The 17,575-nt window shown below is 62.3% G+C and overlaps 8 protein-coding genes across 8 annotated transcripts; 2 read left to right on the top strand and 6 right to left on the bottom strand.

Moving 5' to 3' along the window:
- Positions 1–588: 588 nt before the first annotated feature.
- DCS_06029 (uncharacterized protein) lies at positions 589–2,822 on the bottom strand (the record flags this gene model as incomplete). The annotated part of the gene is made up of 5 exons (XM_040803321.1): positions 589–1,636; positions 1,701–1,848; positions 1,926–2,447; positions 2,524–2,574; positions 2,627–2,822. 5 exons carry the CDS (start codon positions 2,820–2,822, stop codon positions 589–591), a joined length of 1,965 nt encoding a protein of 654 aa, XP_040653425.1.
- Positions 2,823–2,855: 33 nt separating this feature from the next.
- DCS_06028 (uncharacterized protein) lies at positions 2,856–4,212 on the bottom strand (the record flags this gene model as incomplete). The annotated part of the gene is made up of 4 exons (XM_040803320.1): positions 2,856–3,340; positions 3,414–3,945; positions 4,032–4,091; positions 4,168–4,212. 4 exons carry the CDS (start codon positions 4,210–4,212, stop codon positions 2,856–2,858), a joined length of 1,122 nt encoding a protein of 373 aa, XP_040653424.1.
- Positions 4,213–4,238: 26 nt separating this feature from the next.
- On the bottom strand, positions 4,239–5,174 carry DCS_06027 (uncharacterized protein; the record flags this gene model as incomplete). Its single annotated transcript, XM_040803319.1, has 1 exon — positions 4,239–5,174. The coding sequence occupies one exon, from the start codon at positions 5,172–5,174 to the stop codon at positions 4,239–4,241; it is 936 nt and encodes a 311-aa protein (XP_040653423.1).
- Positions 5,175–7,566: 2,392 nt separating this feature from the next.
- Positions 7,567–8,508, top strand: DCS_06026 (uncharacterized protein; the record flags this gene model as incomplete). Its single annotated transcript, XM_040803318.1, has 1 exon — positions 7,567–8,508. The coding sequence occupies one exon, from the start codon at positions 7,567–7,569 to the stop codon at positions 8,506–8,508; it is 942 nt and encodes a 313-aa protein (XP_040653422.1).
- A 380-nt stretch (positions 8,509–8,888) lies between these two features.
- On the bottom strand, positions 8,889–9,317 carry DCS_06025 (uncharacterized protein; the record flags this gene model as incomplete). Its single annotated transcript, XM_040803317.1, has 1 exon — positions 8,889–9,317. The coding sequence occupies one exon, from the start codon at positions 9,315–9,317 to the stop codon at positions 8,889–8,891; it is 429 nt and encodes a 142-aa protein (XP_040653421.1).
- Positions 9,318–10,692: 1,375 nt separating this feature from the next.
- DCS_06024 (uncharacterized protein) lies at positions 10,693–12,738 on the bottom strand (the record flags this gene model as incomplete). Its single annotated transcript, XM_040803316.1, has 1 exon — positions 10,693–12,738. One exon carries the CDS (start codon positions 12,736–12,738, stop codon positions 10,693–10,695), a length of 2,046 nt encoding a protein of 681 aa, XP_040653420.1.
- Positions 12,739–13,239: 501 nt separating this feature from the next.
- DCS_06023 (uncharacterized protein) lies at positions 13,240–13,650 on the top strand (the record flags this gene model as incomplete). Its single annotated transcript, XM_040803315.1, has 1 exon — positions 13,240–13,650. The coding sequence occupies one exon, from the start codon at positions 13,240–13,242 to the stop codon at positions 13,648–13,650; it is 411 nt and encodes a 136-aa protein (XP_040653419.1).
- Positions 13,651–13,672: 22 nt separating this feature from the next.
- Positions 13,673–16,397, bottom strand: DCS_06022 (uncharacterized protein; the record flags this gene model as incomplete). Its single annotated transcript, XM_040803314.1, has 4 exons — positions 13,673–13,887; positions 13,934–14,221; positions 14,272–15,735; positions 16,289–16,397. 4 exons carry the CDS (start codon positions 16,395–16,397, stop codon positions 13,673–13,675), a joined length of 2,076 nt encoding a protein of 691 aa, XP_040653418.1.
- Between the last annotated feature and the right edge of the window lie 1,178 nt (positions 16,398–17,575).

Below are 17,575 nucleotides of genomic sequence, written 5' to 3'. Positions count from 1 at the left end.
GGTCGAAGGGACTTTTTCGTCGTTGCGAGGTGCCTCGAGATTTTCCGCTCAAGCCTTTTTTCGCCTCGTGAAATTTTTCCCAGTCGCTCCGTCAAGCCGGGCGCACGGACCAAGCGACGAATTGATGAATCTTGGGTGCCGCTGTTGTGCGGTGTCACGTGCTGATAAGATTGCTGTTCAGTTTATGGCGGGGCAATCGATAACCGTCTCAGTGCAAGGCATCAACACGCAATTTCACACAGTCGATGATGATAATAATGATTGATATGAAGTAGGAATTCCACACCTGCTGGCACACGCTGCCTGTTAAGCGTCCACCATCGCCTCGTAGCTTGTATCGGAGTCGAGAGGCACGCAAGCTCAGATGTGCAAGCAGGGTGCAAGCAGGGTGCAAGCAGGGGGATGGACACGGCGGCTGGAAACCAACGACTCTGGGTATCATGCTGGGTACCCGTGCTCCGTCACATGTAGGTGTACCGTCCGGCACCTGTAGATGCTGCAGCAGGCACATGCACGGGGCCATCCTTGACGGCACCTACGTCGAGTGGCATAGGTGTGTTTGGCCATGCCGTTGGGTGGTCGATCGCATCAATTGTTGGGAAAGCCAGCCCGGAGGTTGTCGTACTTGGTGTGCGGGTACTCGATGCAGTTGTCTCGCTTCAGGAGCCCGTCGGCACCCCCCAGGCATTGGACGGCCACGCCGATCAAGCTGTCGGGCCCGGCCTTGTCGGCGCTGCTCTCCCACCACATGGCGCCGCCGAGGCCCCGTTGCCTGATGAATTCGGCCTTGACCCTCGTCATCTGCGGCGTGTCGTAAGTGACGAGCGTCCGCTGCCGTGCGTCGTAGCAGTAGGTGGCGCCGGCACGCTCGTCGTACGTCTCCTGCGCGCCTTCGAGAGGCAACTTGTTGAAATCGTGAACGCCCCGCTCCCAGGTACCTTCGCCAACGTCCTGGTACGGCTTCCCGAGGCCGTCGGTGTTCTGAAACGCACGTCCGTACAGGGGCATGCCGACGACGATTCTGTCCGGGGCGACGCCGTGGCTCGTGTAAAAGTCGACGGCGGCGGCGGTCGAGAAGGGCGTGCAGGCGGGGTTGTCCGGGCTCGGGTACAGGTTCGCCTGGTGTCCGCTGAGCTGATCCCAGGAGCCGGCGTAGTCGTACGCCATGAGGTTCCAGAAGTCGAGGTGCCGATCCATGGCGGCGAGGTCCAGCTTGCCGTAGTTTTGGGCTCCGGCGGGGCAGGCCACGGTGAGCTCGAAGCGGTGGCCGCCGCCCAACGTCTGGGAGTAGGCGTCCAGCTCCCGGCGCACGGTGGCGAGGAGCTCGACAAAGTCCCTCGCCTCGTCGGCATTCTGGGGATACTCCCAGTCGATGTCGAGGCCGTCGAAGCCCATGTTCTTGAGAAGCTCGAGGCTGCTCTTGGCAAAGGTCTCGCGACCCTGCGGCGTGGCGGCGGGGGTTTTGAAGTTGGCGCTGTAGGTCCAGCCGCCGATGGAGAGCAGGACCTTGAGGTTTCGGTTCCGCCTCTTGTGGAGGTTGAGCTGCTTCAAGCAGCCGTACATGTTGGTGCCCGCGTCGTTCCACGAGTCACCATCCCAGTGGATGTCGGTGTCGGCCCAGCCATCCGTCAGGTGCCTGCGAGAGCATGAGCGAGGGGGGTCCGAGACTCTGCCTGCTGCGCGGGGAGGGGTCGACGCACACCTCGCTCGTGTCGGGGCGGACGTTGGCAAAGGCGTACAGAATGTGCGTCAAATTCTCGACGGGAAGATCTTGGGGGAAATGCTTGCGTCCGTAGATGGCCCTGAGAGGAGAGGAGATGAGCAGCCGGGCGTTTGCCGCGGGACAGGCTGGGGACCTGCCAGTTCACAAAGTAGGCCACGGAGCGGTAGCCTCGACAGGACGCGTCACCCATGACGGAACGCACGCGGCTCTCGATGAATGACGAAGCTAGCAAGGGAGGCACGGCGATGCCATGCGGACTCTGCGAGGTGTCGTGGCCGAGGATTGGATTCCGCCGATGCGTCCTCTGCCGAGCTTGTCGGGTACGGTGAAGGACAGAGGCCGACGGGACGGAGAGGTATGATGGGCGAAGCGGCCGGGGCGTAGCCTGCTAAGAGTGACGCGTTGGCTGATGGATTTCTCAGGTAAACACGAGACGTGAAAGATATGCTGAGGAGGAGGAGATGGCCAAGGCAAGAAGATGATGGGTGGGAGAGGAGAGCTTGAGGAAGCAGAGGGGAGCAGAGAGCTTGGGGGGAGCAGAGAGCTTGGGGGAGTGTTGACATCACTGTGGAACAGTAGAGGGGTTGGAGGGGGCAGTGCTTAGCCGGACCCCGCCAGAAGGTCGACGCTGGGCAGCCGCTGGCCTCGCAGCACAGGGGGGGTCGTCGGCGCTTTCCATTGGACGGGACGAGCAAGCTCGCCGCACCAGGCAGTGCCATGCACGCTGTACACTTACGTTAGTGCGCTGTACGCAGTGCGTCAGTGCGCTGTACATCCACGTTTGCGCGCTGTACACCTACGTTTGTGCGCTGCACGCCGTACGTTAGTGCACCGTAGGTTACCGCGCTGCACTGCCACGGACACGTTCAGCACGGGGAGCGTCCAGTTCTGCATGATCCGTACACCCAGCTGGGTCGGATGCACCGTCATCAGTTTCATCTTTCATCTTGTCATTGTCGACTCTGCTACCTTTGGCTCGCATGCCTGGCCCTCGACGCAGGCAACCTGGTTGGCATTCGGCGGCACCGAGCTCCTGGGCATCTTGGGTGGCGGAGCCGTCATCAAGGAAATTCGGACGTCGCCTCGATCGACGGGCCATGATGGTCGTGGTCCCCTCTGTCCATTCCGCAGGTTAGTAGACGAAAATGAAATCTTCATTCTCCAGGTCGGTGGCGTCCGTGAATGATTTGCTCGCCTTGCTCGCGCCGCTGCAGGGCGGCCGATGGTCACCGTTCCCGTCGAGCCCGCCGGGTTGGTCGCGCTGCACAGGCGGCCGCTGCCTTTGCCGAAGCGTCTCCATCCTCTCGGCCTCCTCGGCCGTCTCCAGGCTCACGTCGGCGACGACGGCATCCTTGCCGGCGAGGACCCGGCGCCGACCGTGACGGCGGTTCAGCCGTCCGAGGTGGAGCGAGGTGACGGCGACGAGGACCATGGCGACGACGAAGAGGACGAGGTTGACGCTCGTCCCTCGCGCGTAGGCCGGGGCGTCGTCGGGACGGAAGAGCAGGGGCCCGACGACATTTCCGGCCGACGCGCCGACGAAGACGAGGGCCGACGTCGTCTTGCGCTTCGTGTCGCCCGCCGTGTTCTGCGACGACCAGGAATAGATGAGGGGCGCTGCTGTCGTCAGCTCGCGGGTGCTCGTCGACGCGCACAAAAGGACGAGGCGACGGAGAGCAGGCGGACGCACTGATGCCGGTAAAGGTGGACAGGCAAAAGTAGCCGGCCAGCAGGACGGGCCTGCACGAGGGGTCGTCGTGGGGGAAGCGCAGGAGGATGGCGAGGCCGATTATGGGCGGAACGCAGAGCAGGACGATGACGGGACCCTTTCGCTTCCACTTCATGGCGAGGAAGGCGCTCGAGGAGACGGCGACGACGTGGGACAGGCCGACGGGGACGTTGAAGAGCATGGCGTGGAAGGGGTCGGAGACGAAGGAGTTGACGATGAGCGGGCCGTAGGTCGAGATGCCGTTGGACGGGACGGAGACGCAGAAGATGAGGACGAACCAGAGCCAGGTCTTGGGATCGCCGAGGGCCTCGAAAAAGTGCGCCGACCGCCACTGGCGCGACATGACGCCCATCTGGTTGCCGCGCAGGCGCTCGATGGCGAGCACCTTGTCGTCGTCGCTCAGGAACTTGGCCTCGGTGGGGGAGTCGGGCATGCGGAAGAACATGACGACGGCGACGGCGACGGTGACGAGGCCGAAGAAGAGAAAGATGATCTGGGCGCGTCAGCGGGCCGAGCGAACCACTCCGGACAGCACTTGCTCCGTTGTACTCTGTCGAAGGGGGCGGTGCGGGATCCCACCTGGTAGGGCTTCATGTGGGAGTCAATCTTGGCGAGCCCGTAGGTGATGAGGCTGCCAAACTGTCGACGACGGCACGGCCGCGTTAGCCAGCCTCACGGGCGGCGAGCGTTTGATTCTCGGCCGAGGGCAACCTACCACCCAGGTGAGCCCGTTCATGCAGTACCACGAGCCGATTCTCATCGTCTGCTCCCTGCACCGACGGCGGGTTAGCCTCGGGGCGGCAACAGGTCGTCGGCGGCGGCTGCGGGTGCGGCGGCGACGACGACGACGACGACGACGACGACGACGAACCTCCTGCGCCACCACATCTGGGTGATGGCCACGAAGCTCGGGCCGACGCTGGCCTCAAAGGCGCCGAGGAAGAAGCGGGCGACCAGGAGCTGGGGAAAGTCGCGAGCCCAGGTCATGGCGGTCAAGGTGAGGCCCCAGCCGAGGACCATGAGGCTCATGAAGCGTCCGACGGGTAGCTTGACGAGGGCCCAGGAGAGGGGGAGCTGCATGACGAGCTGGGCGACGAAGACGACGCTGCCGAGCCAGGAGAACTGGTCGCCGACGAGGTGGGTGTCGTCGATGAGGCCGAAGAGGGACGAGTACGAGAGCGTGGCCTTGTCGAGGGCCTGGAGGAAGTAGACGGCGAGCATGAGCGGCAGCAGGGCGACGTCGACGCGGCGGAGGATGCGAGCGTCGTCGGCCGAGGACACGGAGAGTGGTTCGTCGGGCGCCCGGCCGAGCTTGACGAGCATGGCGGCGGCGGCATCCGTGGGAGCGGGCGTGCCGTCCGTCTCGACGGCCGCGTCTCCCTCTCGAGCCATGTCGTCGGCGTCGTCCTGGCTCAGCGGCTGGTACCCGGAGGAGGAGGCCGGTGGCGAGCCCGAGGGCCGCGAGAACAGCGTCGGCGGCATGGCAGCGGAGGCCGTCGTCGGGTCACGAGCCAGAGGCCACGTCGGCGTTCGAGGCAGCTCCCGCTCCCGAGGCGGCTCCCAGGCGGCTCCAGCGGCCGAGGGCGAATGACATGCGGGCCAGAAGTCGATGACGTGAGGCGACGAGGGTTTGCGGCGTCGTCGAAGCTTCGGCAGGCGGCGAACGAGACGGACGGTGCCGTCTGCGAAGCGTGCCTCGTTTGCTTGTCGACGACCTCGCATGCATGGGTGAGGCAACTTTCGCCTCTGGTCCGCGATGCGTGCGTTGTTGGCCGGTGCACGGAACGGCCATCCGATTCCGGACGCGTCATCATTACTCTGTACATGTACATGAGTTTTGCACCTGCACTCTGTAGTCGTACTTGTACAAGTACATGTGCTGGACGCTGTACGAGCAATTCATTGTGAAACAACTTGCTCCGTTCTACGGAGTAACAAGTACTGTACAGTACTCTGTGGACGTGCTCTGTACAACCAAGTACTTGAGCTCCGTGCCTGGACTCTGTACTTGTACATGTGCTCTGTGCGGGGCAATTAATTGCGAAAACCACTCGCTCCGTACTCTGTACATGTGTTGCGTACATGAGCTTCGTGGCTGTATTCTGTACTTGTACATGTGCTCAGCAAGGAGGAATTCATTGCGAAACTACTTGCTCCGTACTCTGTACATGTGCTCTGCACATGAGCTCCGTACCTGTGCTTTGTACTTGCACATGTGCTCAGTACGGAGAAGTTCATGGCACAACCACTTGCTCCGTACAATGTACATGTGCTCTGTGCATGAGCTCCGGACCTGCACCTGTACTCTGTACTCTCTGCACATGTGCTTGGTACGGAAAGCTTGTAAAACCACTCCGTAGTCTGTACTTGAACATGTGCTCAGCTGTACGTACTTGTAAACTGCTTGCTCCGTACTCTGTACATGTGCTCTGTGCAAGAGCTCCGTACCTGCACCTGTACTCTAGACTCTCTGCACAGGAGCTTGGTACGGAGTGCTTGTAAAACCATTCCGTAGTCTGTACTTGAACATGTGCTCATTAGTACGTACTGTACGTAAAACTACGGAGTACTTGCTCCGTACTCTGCACATGTGCTCTGTACATGAGCTCCGTCCCTGTCTGTACCTGTACGCTGTACACTCTGTACCTGTACGCTGTACACTCTGTACCTGTACGCTGTACTCTCTGTACATGTGCTTAGTACGGAGTGCTTGTAAACCACTCCGTAGCTGTGCATGTGCTCAGTACGGAGTTTTACTTGTAAAACTACTTGCTCCGTACTCTGCACATGTGCTCTGTACATGAGCTCCGTACTTGCGAGTACAGTAATATTACACGAGCTCCCTATTTGTACCTTTACCCTGAACTCTTTGTATATGTGCTCAGTACCGAGTGCTTGCAAAACTTAGTACCTAGTACTAGTACTCCGTACTCTGTACATGTGCTCTGTACATGTGCTCTGTACTACTTATGCAGCGGGCAGTCATGACGACACTGCCTCCTCATGGACCGGACCAATAAGCAAAGCGATGAACCGCCACATCTGTTTGGCTTCTACACGTACGGCAGCGGTGCTGCAGGCGCTCCTTCGCACCCGAGATTGTGCAGGGCGATGCAAGTGTTCAATACATGCGCCCACTGTACATGTACATGCAAGCGGATGTGCCTCCCTAACAGCTTGGCAACAGGCATTGGACGAGCAATATTGAAGACTTGGAGCTTGTCGTTGCAGGACGTCACGTACGTGCAACTGCGGCTAGAGGGCATCCTGACCATGATCATGCCCGATGATCTACAGGCACGCTGCAAGAATGCTGCGTTCTCTTGCGGCGGGCACTTGCGACTCGTTTCGGGCCGTGAGCACCTCCTTGGCCGGCCACGCACCAAGCGCTATGCGAGCACGATGAAGGCACCGAGTACGCCTGTGAGGAGTGCCATGAGTGCTAAACGTGTACATGCACACGGCTCCAACGGACGGTATACTGTACTTGAGCGAGTGTACCTGTACTTGTGCTGACATGTCGACACTTTCCTAGACAGCAAGCAGAGCCTTGGTACGGAGCAGGTACGCCGGAGGCCCGTGCATGGCCACGAGAGAATCGGCTGCCTCAGGCCAACGAGCAGCCGTGCCGTCGTTGATGATATTTTCTCACTGCGGAGACAACAACCGCAAGCCGGTGGTGAAGGCAAGCCGGTCGGTGGTTGGTCGAAGCAACGCATACCGAATCTCCCTCAGCAAATGACACCCGCTTTCTCGAGATAGCCGGTGGTGAAGCCAAGCCGGTCGGTGGTTGGTCGAAGCAACGCATACCGAATCTCCCTCAGCAAATGACACTCGCTTTCTCGGGACAGCCGGTGGTGAAGCCAAGCCGGTGGTGAAGCCAGGCGGGGGTGAAGCCAGGCCGGTGTTGAAGCCAAGCCGGTCGGTGGCTGGTCGAAGCAACGCATACCGAATCTCCCTCAGCAAAGGACGCTCGCTTTCTCGGGACAACCAAGCACGACCCGTCGGCGCGACGGAGAAGACGAGATCGAGGCGAGACGGCACACGTTGGCTGGACCGGCGTCGGGACTTTGACGTCGAAGCGATTCTCCAATGCGGCTTCGATTCGGACGACATGTGGTCGCCCACGCCCGGCCCCGCGGAGCCGTACCGTGACGGGTGTCGCTCGTTGCACTTGCTGGCCGCGAGGGGATGCTCGTGGCAGGCCGTCTCTGACTGCACGTCTTCGAAAGAAAGCGGGCTCCCGAGGAGAGCGTGGCAGGCCATCTCCGACTGCACGTCTTTGAAAGAAACGCGGGATCCCGAGGAGAGCGTGTCAGGCCGTCTCCGACTGCACGTCTTCGAAATAAACGCGGGCTCCCGAGGAGAGCGAGGCAGGCCGTCTCCGACTGCACGGCACCGAAAGAAAGCGGGCTCCCGAGGAGAGCGAGGCAGGCCATCTCCGACTGCACGTCTCGGAAAGAAAAGCGGGCTCCCGAGGAGAGCGAGGCAGGCCATCTCCGACTGCACGTCTTCGAAAGAAACGCGGGCTCCCGAGGAGAGCGTGGCAGGCCGTCTTCTGCTGCACGTCTCCGAAAGAAAAGCGGACTCCCGAGGAGAGGCAAGGGTGAAGCTGCGTCCGGACGTCGCGAGCCCCCCTCGCATGCCGGCACTCTTCCCGACGATACGGGCTCTGGCAGCCGTGCTGCTCCTCGTCGGCCGGCCTCGGGAATCGACATGTCCGCCATCAAGCCAGGCCGCTGGCTCCGGCACAAGCCTCACGGGACCGGCGGTGACGGCAGGGACTGATGACGACCAACGCCTTTTCTCAACCAAAATGTCTATGGAGGATGGCAGATCTACTCGCTCTCCGGCGAGGTTCCCAAGTCCGTCTACGCCCCATCAACACAGTGGCCCAATCGCCGCCCGTGCACGGATGGCATTCGACGCCGAGGCGCGAGCTCAAGGCCCGCGAAGCAGCAGCAGCGTCTCGGGCTCCCTCGTGCAGTCTCCCCGTTGGTCGGGCCGGTCGTCTCGATCCCCCCGTCCTCGCAGCTCGGCCTGCTTGTTGAGGTAGCTCAGGTAGGTCTGCCAGCCGACGGCGACGCAGCCGTTGAAGAGGGCGCGGTACTCGATGGGCAGGAGGGCGAAGCTGAGGGCGACGGCGGCCGGCCAGACCTTGAACGAGTTCCGCCAGCTCGCGGGGACGGTGTCGCGCACGCGTTCGGTCGTGGCGACGAGGTCGTCGCCGGCGAGGAGCGCCTGGGCGCCGAAGAAGTAGGTGCTAAAGGTCGGCGTGAAGAGGAGCTGGTTGACGACGACCTTTGTCGCGAGGGACAGCGTCGGCGACGCGTAGTTGAAGTGCAACGAGAGGAACTGGAACCTGTCGGCGGCGGCGGGCGAGGCCGTGTCAGCGACGACCACCACCTCCTTGCTCCGACGAGGGAGGGGAGCACGTTACCATTTGTAGTAAGGGATGGCGGCGACGAGGCCGATGAGCAGGGAACGACCGGTGCGGATGGGGTCGTATTCGCGACCGCCAATGTGCTGGGCGCCGAGGTCGGCCGCGAGGTAGACGAAGACGGCGCCGACGAGCTGGGTCCTGTAGGGACGGGCACGCTGGGCGCGACCGTAGGCCTCGACGATGCTCGTGACGAGTCCGAGGCGCCGTCGCCACGCGGGTCTCGGGCCGGCGCCGGGACCGAAGCCGGGAGCGGAGCCCGGACGGGAGCCGAGCTTGGGTGCGGCGGGGGCGGACGGAGCCGAGGACGGGTTCGTCTTGCCCGACGACGCCGAGTGAGGTCGTCGCAGCGGCGGCAGACGCGGCCGGGCGGCGCACCGCAGAGGTACGAGCCGCGTGAGTGCACGACACAAGGGTAGAGCCATGTTTCGTCGCCGTCAATGGCCGCTCCGTCGGAGGAAGCAAAGGGCGCGCCGGCGGGCTTATGAGGAGTCGGCAGGGGACGGGTGGCAGGGCGCTCGGCGGTACGAGGCGGAGTTCCGAACGGCTGCGGCCTGTGGCTGACGCGTGATTCCCCGACCCGGAGTCCTCTGTGGCCTGCTCCTCCGTCAGCGCATCAGTCCATACCGTCGAGGGGACAGCCGTCGGGATTTACTCTGGTCCGAGGGAACCTCGTGGGGTGGGCGATGGATTTCCGTCTGCGCTCGCTGGCATCTTGCCGGTTGGGAGCCTCGCCACGCGGTGTGATGCTGGCCAGGGGCTTCGGTTGGCTGCGAGCAAGTACAGCTACAGGCTGGCGAGCCCCTGAACGGTTCTCGATACGGCGACGCCGATGACGTAATCACTAACAATGCCCTGTAGTTGCAGGTGTGGCGGTGGACGAAGGTGGCGTCTAGAACACAGTCAGCAAGAGACGGCACAGTGAGACGTTGCCGACGACAGCCACAACAGCCACATCCAACGTACTTGTGATTGGTTAATACCGCGCACGAGCCATGGCGCCGCCGAGGATGCTGTGTACCTCCAGGCGTCCCCGACCATGTAGCCACGAGGTACCTCCCACGAGCGACGAGGTACCGCCCACGAGCGACGAGGTACTGCCCAGAGCGACAGTACCTTGGACCATGTCCTACCCTCGTACCGGCCACTACCGGGAAAGTAGGTACGCTACCTGCTGCCCGCTAATCGCTACCTCCATACGAGCTACCAGCATGTACCCCCCACTTTGCGCTACATGCGACGACATGTACAGGGACCTGCATTCTAGGCACAGACTACCTCCATGCTACTTGCTGTGCAGGCTACCAGCGGTACATGCTACCGATGCCGTGAGGCGAATTACCATTCATCGCCCACCAGCCACCCGCCTCACTTCCCGCCAGCCTCGCTTCCCGCCAGCCTCGCTTCCCGCAGCCTCGCACAAGGACTTTGTTGTACTGGTACTTGGATGCGATGTCGACCACAACTCGTGCGTGGCAGAGGCAACGACGGTGTTGCATCTGCCCTTGTTCATGTAAGAGTGCAATACTTATATGCTTGCAAACGTACCGACATCGGGCCACCACGGAAAATAAAAGGGAAAAAAAGGATAAAAAGAATCTTCGGGATGCTGCGTAGAACACGCGTGCACTTGCTTCGAGGTTTTGGTGCGTGCCGTCGCCCATGGGCATGTACAGGTACAGGCGAATCAATATACGCCTACCGTACCAAAGAGTACGCCGTACAAGTGAGCACAGGCAAAACCTCATCTCACCGTTCCCCTCACAACCTCAACCTGTTCTCTCGTCCATCACCCAGCTCCTACACGTCAGCATCCTCCTCCTCCCCCGTCTCCTCGTGGCCCGAAATGTCGCCGTCGTCTTGGGGGAGCAGCGCGTGGCTCATTCGCAGGACGCGCCGCAGCCCCTGCCGGATCGAATCGACGGCCCGCCTCGTCTGCTTCTTCTCCTCGTCGGTCCGCGAGGCGAGCCCGCCGTTCTCCAGACGCAGCCCATGAATCGTCTCGTGCGCCGCTCGGAGGCACCTCTGGACGCCGTCGAGTTCGCCGCCGAGCTCGAGCACCCGTGCGTCCCGGAGCGCCAGTGCCGCGCCGTGCTGCTCGTCGAGGGCGGCCAGCTGGTTCCGGTGGCGACGCTCCATGTCGCCGACGTCGCCCTGCAGGCTCGTCGTCCGGTCCAGCGCCGAGGCGAGCTTGGCCTCGAGCGTGGCGATGGTGCCGTCGCGGGATTCCACCTCCTTCCGCCGCTCGTCCTGCGTCTCCCGCGCCTCCCTGCCCTCCTCGTCGAGGCGCTCGACGAGCCGTTCGAGCTCGCCCATGTCGCGGACGTAGCCGTCTACGGCCCCACGGAGACGATGGTTGGCGACCTCGAGAGCCTCGACCCGTGCCTCGCCGTCGCCGATGCGCTCCTCCGCCTTGGCCAGCTCACCCCGGAGGCCGTCCATGGCCGACACGCGCGCGTCGAGCTGTCGGCGGAGGCACCGCTCAATGTCGTGGTACTCGTCAATCGTCGCCTCGTCCTCCCGCTGCCTCTTGGCCATGGTCCGGAGCCGGCCGAGCAGCAGGTCGAGCACCTCGGCCCCGTGCGCCGTCAGCGGCAGCGCAACCTCGCCGGGCGTGAGGTACTCGAGCTCCAGCCGGGCCGTGCGGAGACCGGAGCCGAGGGAGGCAATCATGTCCCCCGCGTCGTCGCCCGGAAAACCCAAGGCCGCAATGGACGCGCCGAGCCGGCCGAGCTTGGCCGTGCCGTCGCTCATCGTCCGCACGAGCGCCTCGACCCGCCGCTCGAGCCCGTCGAGGGGTGCGTCGAGGCCCGGCGACGGCGTCTCCTCGGCGGCCACGACGGACGAGAGCCGTTGCGTCAGGCGCGCGCCGAGGTCGCGGTACGACTCGAGCGTCGCCGTGAGCCTCGAAACCTCGAGCATTAGCGACGCCGTTTCCTCCTCCAGCAGCTGCTGCCGCGTCGCGTCGGCCAGCGACTGGCTCGTCTGGACTCCGGCCTCGGGCGCCGTCACCGGCGGCGTGCACCGTCCGAAAAGGGGCGTCGCCGGGCTCGTCGCGGGGGGCGTCGGAAACGACGACAGCGCCCTCGACGGTGTTTTGCACGGCGTGCTCGCCGTCAGGTGGGCCATGGTGTCGTCGCCAAAATCGTCACCGTCGTCGGCCGTCGTGTCCATGAGTTCATCGGCCGTCACATCTATAAAGTCGTCGGAAAAGGGGTCGCGCGCTGCCAGAGTCCAGTCGTCGCCGTCGTTCCTCACCTCCGGCCGCCGGCCGAGCGCGTCCTCGAGATGCTCAATCTGCTGCTCGAGGGACCAGATGCGCTCCGTGTCGACGACGACTGTCGCGTTCTGCAGCTCGTATATCTCGCGATCCCGTGACTTGACCTCGGCTCGGAGCTGCTGGATCTCCTCTTGGGCCCGCCTGTCGCCGCGCTTCCTCTGCTCCTCGAGCTTGAGGAGCAGCGTCCGGAGGTTGCCGCGACGCACTCGCCGTTCGACGCGCCCGTCTGCCGTGTGGTGCAGGTCTCGGCCACGACCGCTGCTCTGGGCCGCCGCCCTTTCTGTCGACGCCGCAGGCCGGCTCCGGGTGGGCGTCGAAGCGCGTTGCCGTTTTGGTGTGCCGAGGGACGTCCGCCGAACCATGGGCGTCAGGCCGCTCGACGTCGACTCGGTTCCGTTTGCCGTCAGCGAGGGCCCCGGATCCGAGAACCGGACCGTCCTCTTCTGCCTCCGCGGCGTCCGGATCAACGAGGCTGGGCTGGCTGGGACGGTGTCTTGCTCCGCCTCGTGGCCGACATGGCTGCGACGTGGCCGCCGAAGGGCGATCGGGAGCTCCGTGTCGGCCATCGGGTGATTCGATCCTCTGCTGGGACGATGAGAAGAAGGAAGAGGCCGAAGTGAAGAGGGAGAGGATGACGCAGCTGTTCGTCGGCAAGAGCGGCGGAAAGGTATAGTATATAATTAGTGGCGAGTGGACGAGACCGAGTCGTGCGGGTGCTGGGAGGAGGATGAGTTCGGTGGAGAGGTTTGTTTACACATTTCCGCATGAGGCTTAGCGCCCGCTCGCGTCCGGGGTGGCCCGGCCCAGTGGGTCTCGGCCGAGCCGCAGCCAACCAACCGTTGCGCGCCGACCGGGGTGCCGAGGCGCCGGGATTCACCCGCGCCCCACAATTGTCGCCGGGGTGGGTCGGAGGCACCGTGAATCGCCGGCTGTGAATCACGGCAGAAGATTCACGCCGTGCCAGGTGGCCTGATGCCAGCAGACGGGACATTTTTGTTGTTTTTTTGATTGCTGGCGCCGTGGCGCTCGACTGGCTGGCGACGAGAAATGCACCTGTATCGACAACGATGACGACGGCAACGTCAACGACGACAGCTACGACGACTACAACGATAGTTGCAACAACGATAGCTACAACGATAGCTACAACGACAGTTGTAACAACGGCAACGACGACAGCTACAGGAACGATAGCTACAACGACAACGACAGAGACAGTTATAACGACTATAGCTACAACGACAACGACAACGACAACGACAACGACAACGACAGTTAATGAGAAGGACAGCTACAACGACAGCTACAGCAACGACAAAGACAACGACAAAGACAACGACAGCAACAACGACAACGACAGCTATAACGACAACGACACCAACGACAGCTACGACGACAGCGACGACGACAATGACAACCTGGACCAGCATCAAGCCTCAAAACAGAGACTCAAAGCAGAAATATGCACAAGTACGTGACAGCCAAAGAGCGGCTTCAATTTCACATGCTGATCCCGCTGGTATGGATTGTTTGAATCACACCCCGCAACCACTCGACCCGTTCTTCGAAGCCAACCAACCCCCTTCGGCTCTCCGGATCCTCCATTTCCTCCTTTGTTTCCCCCCATGCGTCACCCTCTGTTTCCTTGCAACCATTCACCCGACCGGCTGCGACTTGCTCCGTCATGTACGCAACAACATACCCATGGGATAACCCTAACCTGTCACGACAGCAGCGAACCCTCCAGCTTCCAGGTCCAACTTCCCCTGTCGAGCCGATAGATGAGCAGCTCCTCCTTCGAGGCGGCAAACACGACGCCCTCGTCCGTGGTCGACAGCGCGCGAAAGGCAACCTCGGTCTTGATGCCGGCCCCGTCTTGCCGAGCCGCCCCCGCCGCCACATGGCTTTCCTTGATGCTGCCGTCGGCGTCGAGATGGACGAGGCTCGTGTCGTACCTTGCCTCCTCCTGCCGGCCGGATCCGCCGTCGAGCCGAACCCACCCGAGCTGTCTCGGGGCCGGGCCGAATCCGAGCCCCCTTCCCGTCTCGTCTGTCGGTCGTGAGCGGCCATCTTCTCGTCGTGTCCGGAGAGTCACTCACCCTGCAGCGTCTCCGTCTCGCGGCACCGCAAGTCCGCCCCGGGGGGTGGCCAGTTGTTCACGGAGCACGCCCAGGCCACGACGCCAGCCTCGCCCCATATCGCCATGAGCAGTCGCCGTTCGCTTCCCTCCTCCGCACCGACCGACGCCGGCGTCGACGGCCAGTCCCCGGCGAGGGAGAAGCGGGCCAGGTCCGTCTGGCCAGGCACGGCCGTCGGCATCGAGGTGACGTCAAACGCCTCCCAGAGGCCCTCGCCCTCGGGCCTGTCCGTCGCGACGAGCCGCATCGTCTGCTGCGCCGTCTCGTACGCGAGCACGAGCAGCCGCTCCCCTCGCCGCCCCCCGGGCGAGTGCCAGGCCGCGGAGAGGGGCGAGAACTCGTCGGGGATGACCGGCCCGTGGGCCGTGACGAGGTCGCCCATCCTCCACCTGCCGGCGGCGGCCTTGACGAGGTGGACGACGGCCCCCTTCGTGTCGAGGAAGAAGAGATGGACGACGCCCGATTCGCCGGCGACGGCCGCGAGAGACGTCCCGTGCTTGGCGTCGACGAGTGACGAGCCGAGCTTGTCGCGAAGCCGGCTGTGCGTCTTCTCGGTGCCGGCCACCCACTCGGTGACGACGAGCTCGCTCTTTTCATCCTGCCAGACGACGAGCCGGCGACGAAGCTCGACGTTTCCGTGCGCAACGTAGACGGATGCGAGGCAGGACGTCTCCGATGGCGTAAACGGAACAAAGGTTGGCTCGACCGCCTGCGTGCTCGCGAGAGAGCGCGTTCGAGCTGCCGAGGTGGACGCTGTCCATGTCGACGCCGAGGGCGAGGACGGCGCGGCGGATGCGGTTGGGCCACCTTTGTTGTTGTGGCTCGTCAACGGTGCAAGAATCGAGCGCAGAGTTTCAATCTTGGCCGTTTCGTTGACCGGCGGCATCGGCCCTCCTGTCTCCGCAGACGAGGAGCTGTGGCTCGAAGACGAGGAGCTGTGACTTGAAGACGAGAAGCTGTGGCTCAAAGACGAGGAGCTGTGACTTGAAGACGAGGAGCTGTGACTTGAAGACGAGGAGCTGTGACTTGAAGACGAGGAGCTGTGGCTCAAAGACGAGGAAGCTGCTGGCGTCGTGGACGTGTGTGTGGACGTGGACGCCTTTGGCGACGTCGTCACCGCTGCCGTGGCCAGCCCCGACTTGCCAGCGTCTGTTTCTGCTGCCTTGTCGAAACGTGCGACTTGATCCCGGCGTAGCACGACGCCGAGGACGACGGCGCAGATGGCCAAGACGGCCAGCAACGTGGCCAGGCTGGCCCAGAAGAACCAGGGACGGCGATACCACGGCGTCGGTGCTGGTCCGTCCGAATAGTAGTAGTTGTTGCTAATCATCTCTCGCCCCGGCTGCATCGGACTCTTGCGATAGTTTGGGGGCGGCGTTATGGGGGACAAGCCGCCATTGTTCGCCATCTCCTCCTTGATCTTTGCTGTCGACGATGAATCGATTCGGCCGAGTGGATGAGAAGAGGAGCGAAAGCGTCCCCGAGACAGGCGTCGTCTACCGTTGCCATATTTATATCCTCGTTTCGATATCGGAGTGACGAGGTTCCACCATCGCCCTCGTCATCGGTTTATGCAGAGTCGGCTGAAACAACGAAGCCGTCGTTGTTTGCGTGTACCGACCGTCGACACGGGGTCGCATGATGACCCCCCCGTGCGACGCGCCAGCGGCTCGGCCAGAAGCCATGCGTCACGCTTCACAAGAGATGGAACATCCGTGTGCCGTTGCCAACACCACGCCGGCGTGCGGCCGAAGCACAGAGGCTCACGCCTCGTCATGAGAGCAACGACGGTATTCACGGTGCGAAGAAATCGGAACACGACCTTTGCCGCAAGACTGTCCACCATGGAGCTGGAGGACGTGCTACGCATGCCCGAATTGCACCATCACGACGTTTCCAGCGATGAGCGACGAACCATGGAACCAGACGCCGTCACTTTGTCGTCGATTTGCAATAAACGGCACGCAGTGGCACATACGGACCGGACCGGCATCTCCAAATGCAGTGGCCGTAGTGGACAGAGAACCTTCTCGAGACGACTCCATGGCCCGGGGCGTCATGACCGCTTTCCGCGTCGTAGCGGTCATGACGGTCGAGTGGCGTGGTGCAGAGGAGCTGGCCATCAAGGAGAGACCTCACACGATCCCAACCGGACCGTTTCTCGCCAAGGAGGGCGGAGATTTGTCCGCACGGCCACCTTGTACCATGGTGAAGGGTTGACGTGGTACATGCGTTGGACAGTGGTGGAGGCTGTGAGGCAACATGACGGGCCAGAATCGCTCCCGAAGACGGTGCGGAAATAAATACATCACGAACCAACAATGCATTGTCCACGCTGCCGGCGAAAGCGACATGGATGGATTCGTTACCCGCCAGGAATTTGACGGATGCGGCATCTGATCTGACCGGACCTAGTCACTTCGAAGCCGGCATCCCTTGACGGTGGTTACTGTGCGCAACTACTCCGTACTGGTTGGGAATCTGTGCGGCCAACCGATCCACGCAACCCATGGCAGCCAAGTCCATGCATTACGAGTACGGTACCGGCTCAGACCGACAGAGGAAAGGGGCGGCGGCTGGTTCCAACGTGAAGCTGTCGTGATGGATACCAGAACCGATCGAATGAGTTTCGGGCACAGCCTAAAGGAGAGTCAACTTGGAACTGTCCAACGGATCGGCAACTCTCCAACAGGACTCGGACTTGAGCGCAGAGATGAGGGGGTTACGGACGAGGCTACGGAACTGGCTACATCGTAGCTCACACAGGGGCCGCAAGTGCAGAGATGATCAGCAGCAAGATGGAAAAAGGAACGGTCATGGCCAGGGCGGCATATCCGGGACACGTACAGAAAACGTCGACTCAGAGGAGCAGGCGATCAAGTGGACGACAGAAACGGGAGCGGACATTTTGCAGCGAAGCAATTCATCCATTGACCGCACCCTACATTGCCTGGCAGCTAATTAATAGGCCTCTTCGGAGCTCGCCCAGAAACTACCAACGGTGATCCGAGGCATGAGCATGGAGAAATCAGCGCTGGCCGACGGTCCACCAGACACTTTACTCCGACAGAGCTGTGATGAACCCAACGATTGCTACCTTGGTCACGGTTCCAGCTACGTTGGAGCCACAAAGGCCTGCACAATCCACCGGAGGATTTAACCCACCGGAGGATTTAACCCACCGGAGGATTTAACCCACCGGAGGATTTAACCCACCGGAGGATTTAACCCACCGGAGGATTTAACCCACCGGAGGATTTAACCC

Source organism: Drechmeria coniospora, chromosome 03, assembly GCF_001625195.1.
Source record: "Drechmeria coniospora strain ARSEF 6962 chromosome 03, whole genome shotgun sequence".
Lineage (NCBI taxonomy): Eukaryota > Fungi > Ascomycota > Sordariomycetes > Hypocreales > Ophiocordycipitaceae > Drechmeria > Drechmeria coniospora.
This window is presented reverse-complemented; position numbering and strand designations above follow the sequence as displayed.